The sequence below is a fragment of the Cryptotermes secundus genome, unplaced genomic scaffold (genome assembly GCF_002891405.2).
Source record: "Cryptotermes secundus unplaced genomic scaffold, Csec_1.0 scaffold42, whole genome shotgun sequence".
NCBI classification, from domain to species: Eukaryota; Metazoa; Arthropoda; class Insecta; order Blattodea; family Kalotermitidae; genus Cryptotermes; species Cryptotermes secundus.
In genome coordinates this window covers 1,790,453-1,801,271 of record NW_019720161.1, presented here as the reverse complement: position 1 = coordinate 1,801,271, position 10,819 = coordinate 1,790,453, and the positions used below count along the sequence as shown (strand labels likewise).

The following is a 10,819-nucleotide window of genomic DNA, read 5'->3' as shown; positions in this document are numbered from 1 at the left end:
ATCATAAAACATAGCATCTCAAAAATATATAACGAAGTAACAGTTAAAATCTTTAATTCACGAAAGAAATTTCTACAGGAAACTCTATTTTTAACACCCTTTATCACCCTTACACATTTTTTCCGCAGTTTAAATAGAGTTTCAGAGTCCTTTTGCACCCCACCCCAAAAAATAATACCGTATTTCAACATGGACTCAAATTTTGCAAGATACACGCTTCTTAAAACAGTTTGGCCCACTGAGTCCCTTAGGGATTTTATCAAATAGGTAGTCTTGCTAAGTTTTTGACACACACATTGGGTGTGAGTTTCCCAACCTAAATCTTCAGTAATGCAAATACCCAAAAATTTTACATCCACTGAACAAACCACCTCATTATTATTTATATAAAAAAGGGGTCTGGTACTTGGAATAGACCTACTTCCCCGAAAAAGTAATACCTTTGACTTATCCATGTTTATTATTAGACGATTTTCATAAAACCATTTTTCTACTTGAGTCTTTACATTTTGAATTTTTTCATTTAATGATAAAATATTTTTTCCAGTAATCAATATATTGTATTGTCAGCAAATAGTACTACCTCTGAATTATGTATAACTTGGGACAGATCATTTATAAATAATATGAATAAAAGGGGTCTCAAAACAGAACCTTGAGGTACACCATATTTAATTGCTTTAAGGGATGAGGATGAGGTCTTCATTTTAGAAGTCTTTTGATCCATATAGTGAATTTCAATAAACTGTGATCTATCTGTAAGATATGATCTCATCCTTGCATGAGATATTCCTCTCAGTCCATATGGTTCCAATTGCAAGCAGCGAGTTATGATTAATAACATCAAAAGCCTTTGACAGATCCAAAAATATACCGGAGACCAGTTGTTTATTATCTAGAGTTTTCTGAATTTCTCCAATAATTGTTCTTATGCAGTTAATCCCCTGAGACCTTCTGTAACCCCAGAAATATCACCTTCAGTTCCTTTGGTGCTATACTGCCATTTTGGATTGTTAAAGCTGCCCATCATTCATGGGAAAATGATATATAAAGATGTCATAAGAATTCCAAATGAAGGGAAAAGAACATTTGGCAATGTAGTTCAGATGGAAGTCCAAAGATGTCACATGCTGTTAGATATAACAGACTTGTAAATATTGGACTTGATGTTCTCACATTGGTGACAGGTTGTCATTTTGGAGGTACATATCACCATCATCTTCAGTGTTGAAGGGTAGGCCCAATTAGAGTCCTGCAGAAGCAGGTGGAAAGGCAAGCCAGCTAAGCATGAAGGGGATGTGCTCTTCTAAAACATCAAGATGTCTCCGAACTATATGTCGTTACAACTCAAAAGACCATAATCTACATAGTTGCTACCATGAGAGCCTCAAATCCAACAGAACACTACAGAGTTCATGGTAATGATGGTGATGGTGTTATTATTTTACAGATTATACTGACAGCTTCTCAGATAATGTGGGCTCGAAGCATACACAGTATATTTGCAGCTGAGGATCAAAATATTGAGAAACTTATGAAAGAGTTTCAAGATACATGTTTTAAAGTGAGTAAGCCTCTTATGTGATACACGTACTTCAAAAAGTAACATTTTATCTGTCCTCAAGATTCAGGACTTAATAACTTTCATTGCAATAAGATCCTTTAATATGATCACTTGTAAGATGAAGATATTAATCCTTTTCGTCTTATGCATGAGACAGCTCTCACGGAGCATGTCCATTGTAGTTTGTGTTTAGTGTTTGAGAACGTCAGTGAAAAATTCGCCCTGGCATCTCATCACAGTTAAAGCTAATTATTGGTGGCTTTCAACAACAAAAATCTTATATTACGATGGAAATGTAGTTAATAAAAACTCTTTAAATAAGAAATACAGTGAAACTTTTTAGAAAATACCACAAATTATTGAATGTTTAAGGCTGAAGGGTTGGATTATCCTCGTGTCATCGGTCATGCAGAGATTCGAACAGGTGTCAGAACAGACAAACCTTTAACCTAAACACATTANATGAGTCGTGTCAGCTTGTCCTTGCCTCGAGGATTAAGATGCAAACCATGGACAGTATGTTCGCTCCTCAGTATTGAAGAGACAATCTTATGTCTTGAATCTTATGTCATGATTAGTTCCTTGTTTTCCTTTTTAATTTTTAGGAATTGAACAACCTAGCTGCAATGGTTCGTGGTTGTCTCCACAAACTACACCGAATGATTTTAAGTTCACTCATTAATATAGAAGTCCATGCTCGTGACAGTGTCACAAATTTGGTAACTGGAAAGGTTACTAATAGGTAACTATCTTATGATACACGCATATAAACCTTGTGGGATTTCTTATGAAGCAACATGGTAACAGCAGTGAACATCTTCCTGAAGTAGATGTTAAGCATAAAAATAACTAGAATAATTTCAGATTCCCTGAGAAGGCAGGTGGGTGATATTTTATCTTTCTTTACCTGTGTTGAGGAATGAGCAACATAGTCACATTTCAAGTGGGACATGAATTCATAAATTTATTGTGAGAGAGAAATTTTTATTTAAGGGTACCATTGTCAATTTTCTTGTTTCAAGAACGTCTTTTTGTACACTTACATTATAATATACAGGATGTTTCGCGACTTTAGGCCATAACTGCAGGAGGTGATTTCCTAGGCCTTTGTGATCAAAAAGTTAATATAAACATGTGTCCAATTTTGGACGGATATGGAGTTTGACCGTTTTTTCATTCCCATACACGCCCTCGTGTGAACTATGTCTATCATCTGGCGGGTCACTATTTTTAGCCAGCTACAGGCAGAGCGTTCTCGTTATGACACTTGAGAGGTACCTAAGGAATGGTGGGTTGGTATGTCTGGCCACAGCTAGTGTGGCAGCTACTGGTGTTCGGAACAGTTCTCATCTCGGTGTGTCTGTTACATTCACAATGTCATTTACATTTTCATTTGAGGAGTATGCAGATATGATTTATGTGTATAGGTTTTGTGACAGTAACTCAGTTCTCACCATAGCTGAATATCAGCAACGGTTTCTGAATCATAGAATACCAAACCGGACAGTGTTTATTGGAGTTTACCAGGCATTGCGAGATACCAGTAGACTTCCCGGCGTTGGTATTGCAGCCGAGCGTGGTGGTAATGAAGGCGTCAATGAAGAAGGCATTGTTCATATGGTACACTGCAGTCCACGTATGAGTACGCGAAGAATTGCCAGCCAGTTCTCCAGACTTAAGCCCACCAGATTATTATGTGTGGGGATGGATGAAAGAACTGGTTTACAATGTGAAGGTGGCGACGTGAGATGCTCTGCTCGGTCGCATTCTGGATGCTGCTGACCACATAAGAAACAGCCAGCTGAAGCTGCTACGTGCTACCTGCGTGGTTCACAACCAAGCGGCAGTCTGTGTTGTGGCCGGTGGTGGCATTTTCAAAAATCAGCTTTAAGCACCAATCAATTCAAATTAAAGATAATTTCACGAAGATAACTTTACATTCATACTTTAAATGTATCATATATTATGCTGGTTTATTATTTTGTTCCGTTTATTGTCAGTAATCGTTACCTTCTATTCTGAGTTTAAAACGGTCATAACTCCATAACCATCCAAACTCGGCCACATGTTTATGTGAACTATTTTGATCACCTCCTGCAGTTATGACCTAAAGTCGTGAAACACCCTGTATAATTTCTATCTGTGGAAAGGCACATTCTTAATTATTTGGAAATGGTGCAAGTGTTATTTTTCTTTTATCCTTTGATAAATAAAATAATTTCAGACTATAAGAAAAGAGAATATTATATTTCAAGAGATAGTGTGTTCACTATTCACCATTTGAATTGTATATAAGATACAATTTCTTTATTAAAACCATCACAACACAACTATAATAAGGTCAGTGCCTAGTTTGGCTCTGCTACATGTTTCAGCTATTAAAAGCCATCATCAGGCAAATACATGGCTAACATATTGTATATACACCACTGAACTGCGGGGGGGAAGCAAAACTATCCCTGGAAAAGGCCATGAAGGCCCGTAGGGTTGTGAGACATTGAGGATCCTGCATTATCTAGACAATCGGCTCACAGATGGCGGTAAGTTTCTCAGCCTTACGTGCCAGCCGCGCTTTACTTCCCAGGAAAATTATTTTTAATTAATTTCTGGTACTCATTTCGGTTAGAGGCTGAGTCAACCCCAGGGCCATAGTGCAGCTGGAAGGATTAGGTCAATTGAAGAAATCCAGTGACCTCATTGGGACTTGAACCCTCAACCTTTCAGCTTGTAGCATAGCCCCTCAACCAGCTACGCTACCGCATGCCCCTCACTGAACTGCAGTACTAATAAAATTGGATACAATAATATTAATTATAATAAAATACTTGGCGTAAAAATGCAATAAATTAGATTATATAAAACAAAAGTTATAGTATAAACCAAGAATAAAATTCTTTGAGTGATGCTTTCCATCATCTAGTCAGTCATTGGTTTTTGTGATTTTGTTGTGTTCCCATGGACAAATTGGAGTATTCTATATTTTGTATGTACATATAATAAACTGTTTTGGAGGCTTGTGATGTAGATGTAGTAATATTAATATTAATCTAAAAATGATATGAAAGTAATAGTATTAAGTTTTGTTATAATCAACAATTGATTTTGGTATTGAAGTTCTAGTGTATTATTTACTTACTATTTAGTCAGTGCCTCATCTTACAAAGTAATTGTCCATTCTGTAGGGAATGTAAACAACGACTGATTTGGTGATGTATGTTAAAAGTCATTGAAAGGGTGGGAGGGAGGAGGTAGAGATAAGGTGTATGCGGAAGTGGTAGTAAGGGGCGAAGGGGGTATGACTGTATATTATGTTTTGTATGTATCGATGATTACATCATAACATATATAGGGTTAAACATTTCGGTAAAATTATCATTTAGTTGCAAATTTAGTTTGCTGATTTCATAAATGTGAAATCTTTCATATGTATCCAAGGTTCGGCCTATGCCGATATATGGAACTTCTAATGTTTTGTCTATCGTACTATATTGATGTGTGGTGTCAATATATGTTGACCATATGTTGTCCGTTATTTTTTATGTCTCGTATGTGTTCTCTGAATCTGACCTTAAAGGTACGTCCAGTTTGTCCTACATAATTTAATGGACAGTCAGCACATTGTAGTTGGTAAACCCCACTAAGATTATACTTATCATTTATTTTTAACAGATGTTTTACGAGGGGTAGTCAAAAAGTTCCCGGAATGGTGGTATAGCACTCTAATGGTAAGACATATGGCAATGCTTACCTAATCACCTTCAAAGTAGGACCCTTGCATGCACACACACTTGCTCCATCGATCCTGCCACTGTTGGAAGCAGTGGTGGAAGGCTTCCTTTGGGATCTTCCAGAGGTCAGCCATTGCATTCAATTTGATGTCCTCCATGGTTATGAAACATGTCCCCTTGAGGCCAATTTTCACTCGGAGCGAGATCCGGAGAGTACGGTGGTCGAGTGATGACAGGAATGTTTTTCTTGGCGTGGAATTGCTGCACAACAAGCAATGTGTGGCTTGGTGCATTATCGTGATGCAGAAACCACTGTCCCTGCCACTTGTCGCGCCGCTTCCTCCGAACCGCATCACGCAACCTCTGCAAAACCTGCACGTAGAAATTGCCAGTAAAAGTCTGTCTAGGCAGTAAGAACTCATGGTGCACCAAACCGGAGATGTCAAAGAATGCAGTGAGCATAACTTTGTCTTTGGATCTGACGAGGCGTGATTATTTTGGCCAAGGATACGTCGCTGTGTGCCACTCTGATGACTGCATCTTCATCTCCAGGTCATAGCGAACACCAATGACTCATCACCAGTGATGATCTTTTTGAAAAACGTTGGGTCCTGCATACTTTTGTCAAACAGATTGCCAGCGACCATCGTGTGACATTCCGTCTGATCCATAGTCAGCTGCCTTGGAACAAACTTTGCACTGACACGTCTCATCTTCAAATCATCGGACAAAATGGCATGAATGGATCCGTGAGAGATACCAACTTCTTGCTGCAACTCTGCGATGCTCATTCTTCGATCACAACGAATCAGTTGTCGCACTTTTCCAATCATTTCTTTGGTTCTGGATTTCGAAGGTCTCCCGCTGTACTGGTCATCCTCTAACATCTCCTGCACATTCTTAAACCGGGAAAACCAGTCGTAAACTGTGGATTTCTTTAGTGCAGTATCACTGTAAACTCGTTGCAAGGCAGATTGCGTCTCTGAAGCAGATTTTTCAATCTGCACATGAACTTGATGTTCACATGCTGTTCGAACTGTAACATTGCGCCAAATGACCAACACTCACGTCTAATTCAAACGGAACAGTAACGACACTGCACACTGAAACCTGTCCAGATGTGTTGCGCCTGCGAGCAGACAAGCTGAGCTCCCCACCACAACAGTGTGCTCATTCTCCGTCTGCAGGGGAATTCCTGGAATTTTTTGACTGCCCTATGTATATATTTTTGTCTTATATGCAATACCAACTTCAGTATTCTTGAAAAGTTTAGTGATAGATCTGATTTCATGGCCAAAATAGGTAAAGTTGGTCTATTTCTTTTTGTGCATAGTATTTTTTGCAGAGGGTTTTTGTGTTAGTTGTACAGTATTTAGTGGGTAGTTATTATTATTTAGTATAGTTCTAACAATGTTTTCTTCTATGTTTTTATTGTTATGCAAAAGGGGATATTGATTCAGTTGATTCATGAGAAAGTTTGTAGCAGCTTTTTTGTGTTCAAATGGGTGACATGAATTATTGTGGATGATTAGATCAGTAGTTGTAGGTTTTTATAGATTCCTAATTATGGCTTTTTGTGTGTTTTCTCAATGGATAAATCTAAGATAAATCTTTTTCCATTGTGAATTTGATATTAGGGTGGATATTGTTGAATCCATACAAAGTATTTTCAATGTTGGTTATATGGGAATTATAAGTGATTAAAATATCGTCAACGTATCTATAATAATCTATTATTTGGTATTTCATCAAAATATCAGTGATAGTTGTATGTTTGAGGTATTGTATAAATACCTAAGCAAGAATTGCTGAAGTTGGTGCTCCCATGGCAAGACCTTCATATTCCTTTGCAATTAACATTACAGTACAAGCTTCGAATGGTTGAAACATTTGAGATATTACTGGGATGAAGATGTTGGCAATTGTGTTGTACGAATGTCTAGCGCAGCACATATATACGGTTATGAGTATCTTGGTGCATCTCCTCGACTTGTCATTACACCACTCACAGACAAATGCTACCTCTGCCTTATGGGTGCCCTTCAAATGGATCTAGGTAATTCTGATTGACTTCTGTAATTTGTATATGTAATATTTCCATATCCCAGCTTGTAAGTCTGTTAAAGAAAGTACATCATAGGACCATCCCAGTATGGATATACTTGCAGTCCCAGTATTTGCATTTCCTCTTCTGCCAACTTTGGTTATTTAAATTTAATTTGTTCCCATTACAAAACCAATATATTACAGCTTCCAAACTCTGCTTTGATTGTTTGTTAGTGGTTTATTTAATGATGCTTTTAGTTTCAAGGCCATGTAATGTCATGTGGTGTGAAGACTTACAAATAATCAGGCGTAAAAGATTGGAAAGGAAGTGGACATTGGATAATTGAAGTAATATCCTGGTATATGCTTGGATGGATTGAGGAAAACCACAGAAACCATGAACTGGGATAGCTGATAACCCAGCCAAAATTTGAATCGAATACATCCAGAATATGAGTCTAGAGCATTACCTCTAGACCAGCCTGTTTGGTGCTGCTACAATCTGCATTTGTAAAGGATTTCACACTCCCCACTAGACATGCTCCTCAGCCGTTTCTCTTCGTATCCCATCCACACAATCCAATTTCCCTATGTATTCTTCTTAATGAAGTATTGAACCTTTGGGTTCCATAAAATATTGAGAAGTTTTTGGCAATCTGAGCACCTACTAGCTTATCAAGAAGGATTCTTTTCTGAGAGGTTAGTTAGTTATTTTCATTTTCACTGATGCGAGATAATCAGTTATATAGGTCAGGTATGTGAATTTCTTTCTGCTCTGTCCTAATTTATATGCAACTATCAAAACAACAAACAACAAACTCCGTGGTTTTAGTCCACAAGTGAACTGTACAGACAGATCAACCACTGCTTGTCGGCAAAGTTAGTGCCAATGCAACTATCAAATTTGAAATTTGATTGAAGACAGATGTGGTGAGATCCTGATGAAAGATTTACTTTTCAGGAGGTGCGTTATCTGGTCCAGCAGGAACTGGCAAAACAGAGACAGTAAAGGATTTGGCCAAGTCTCTGGCCATTCTGTGTATTGTATTCAATTGTTCTGAAGGAGTGGATTACAAGGTGCAATATACATATTATCTGAATTTATATATGCAGTAAGCATAACTATATTAATAAGAATGAATTACTAGAGGTTTTCATGTTTATGTTAATTTGAAACTGTCTGTAAATGTACAGCAATTAATTAACAAATTGAATGAAAGGAAAGTCTTACTTTCTGGGATATGCCATGTAGTTTGGTAGAATTTCACCAATGTTTCAGAGGACCATAGTGCTGTGATCTTTGGGGTCAAACATTAAGCCAAGCCAGCAACCAGTAAGATGCAAGCAACAGTAGGAAAGGCTCACCACTGCTAAAATAATAGCCCTCCATTTACCTTGTTCTGAGGTAGTCTGAAACACCACATCCCACTTCTGAAAGATGCACTTTAATATTATCCTTGAAATCACTTTGTAACTCTTCATAATTTTTTCTTCTGAGATTTTTTCATGAAAACGTTGACTTTATATCTAATGAGAGGTCAGTTTTATGCCAAAAGTTATTATTCGAAAATGGCCAACAAAGCTGAAATGAACTTCCAGTTTCTGAATTCCTCAGCTGAAATTAATAGAAACTTATGCCTAATATGTAATACAGACCAGAAAGAGGACATACCGTATTTACGCATGTATAGGCCACACATTTTTTGCCAAAAATTCAAGAGGAAAACTGGGGTGCGGCTTATATTCGAAATATTCGAAATCACACTTCATTTAAAAAAAATTAACGTTGCCAAATTTCGGAATAATTTCTACTCCTGAAATAATATTCCAAGAAAATTATTTTTTCTATAATTTCTGTCTGAAAATTGTGCTGCGGCCTATACGTGCATAAATATGGTATGTTTTATAACTGACCCACTCAGTGAGACTTCAAGCCCCACATGTTGGTCATCACTTATAACTTCTCACTTTGTGTTCTGTGTGGCCCCTTTGTTTGGCGCCACTTATAACTTTCCTCTTAGTGCCCTTACGTTGGGCTCCACTTATAACTGTCCTCTTAGTGCCCTTACATTGGGCTCCACTTAATCTTTTGTAACTGTCCCTCCTACCGTTCGCCTGCAGCTCCATCTGAATAGTAGTGCAGGGAGTGGGAGTCGATGGCGATCGGCCCCTCTGCTCCGATGACCACTTTGACGCTGCCCTACATGGTGTTGCCGCTGCTGAAGTTGCTAGGTCGTAGCTGGTTTCGGCTTGACCCAGCTCCACCGCTTCTTCCTTCAGTTGAGATTATTGGGGTTTGGATTTCAGGATTGGATCTGATGGTGTGGGCGCCAGGAAGTTAGAGAAGGGAAGTGGGGGAAGGAGTGAGCATAGGAAAGCTGATGTGGGTTTGACTAGCTAGTGGAGATGAGTCTCTCTTCAGGTCGGATATGAGTCAGGCTCAGACAAGTGAGGGTGAAACACCTCTAATCAACGAAATTCACTGTACCACCACAACACTTTATTCTTGTTCTTCTTAAAGACACTCGGCTGCATAAATTCTCACAATCTGATGTAGTTTTGGCTTACAAGCAGCTGGCATTACACTTACACTAAAATGCACTCAATCAGCTCCCCTAATTCCTTGGTTCTGCGCTCTTGTTGATTAAGCTAAATCTCAATATGAGTCGTTGTGAGAGCAAAATTTTGGACTTCTTAGAATTATCTTTTAGCGTGTGTGATGCGGGGTTTGCCTCCGCCAAGTTCAAAATTTGATAGATGAGTAAAATCTTAAGTAGTTACTATAGGATTCTGATGATGGTATATAACACACAGAGATATTGGGTTTCCGGACTTTATCCATTGTCCTGGTTTTTAAGATAACGTGACATATGTTTTTATTGATTTCTATTAGGTTCTAAATTAGATAGACGTGATTTACTCCATTGTTGACACTAGTTAGACACTATTAGTTTTTTACTAGTTCTCCTTTCTATTCCATGCCGTGATGTCATGGGCTTGGTTATTAGTTTGGTTTCGCGACATAAATTTCTACGGCTCTATCTATCCTGGTTCCACACTTGTATGTATTCGGAACAATTTGTTATGTATATTTTTCTTATTAGCTCTCATGGACTTAGCCTGGTCTCAGGTATCTATAACCTTTGTCTTTTGTGGTATCGGTTGTCCTTCCCCGTGTGGAGGCGGGGTCCAATACCTCATCCGTGACCCTGCGAGTCGTAGGAGGCGACGAAAAGGGAAGTCTCAATTCTGAGACAGTAAAATAGAGTCGCGAGTGCCAACGGACTCGGACTCGAGTAAGACTGCGCTGGCAAGACCAGCAGCATATATAAAAGACAGACCCGTCCTCTCGTCAGAGAGAACGCCCCAATAAAAAACAAAACCGTAACGTTCAACAGTAATAAATATCTGGTCATGAGCACCAGAAGGGGCTCGACACCAAGACTTACTGACTGACTGACCGTCAGTCGCAATTTGACTT

General features: G+C 38.4%; 1 protein-coding gene across 1 annotated transcript in view; it reads left to right on the top strand.

Moving 5' to 3' along the window:
• LOC111866951 (dynein heavy chain 6, axonemal) overlaps nt 1–10,819 on the top strand; it is a 106,451-nt gene that overhangs the window by 35,101 nt on the left and 60,531 nt on the right. The window contains exons 20-23 of the mRNA XM_033752524.1: nt 1,451–1,564; nt 2,170–2,306; nt 7,158–7,348; nt 8,300–8,450. Coding sequence (XP_033608415.1) covers nt 1,451–1,564; nt 2,170–2,306; nt 7,158–7,348; nt 8,300–8,450 — 593 coding nt within the window. The remainder of the gene's footprint in view (nt 1–1,450; nt 1,565–2,169; nt 2,307–7,157; nt 7,349–8,299; nt 8,451–10,819) is intronic.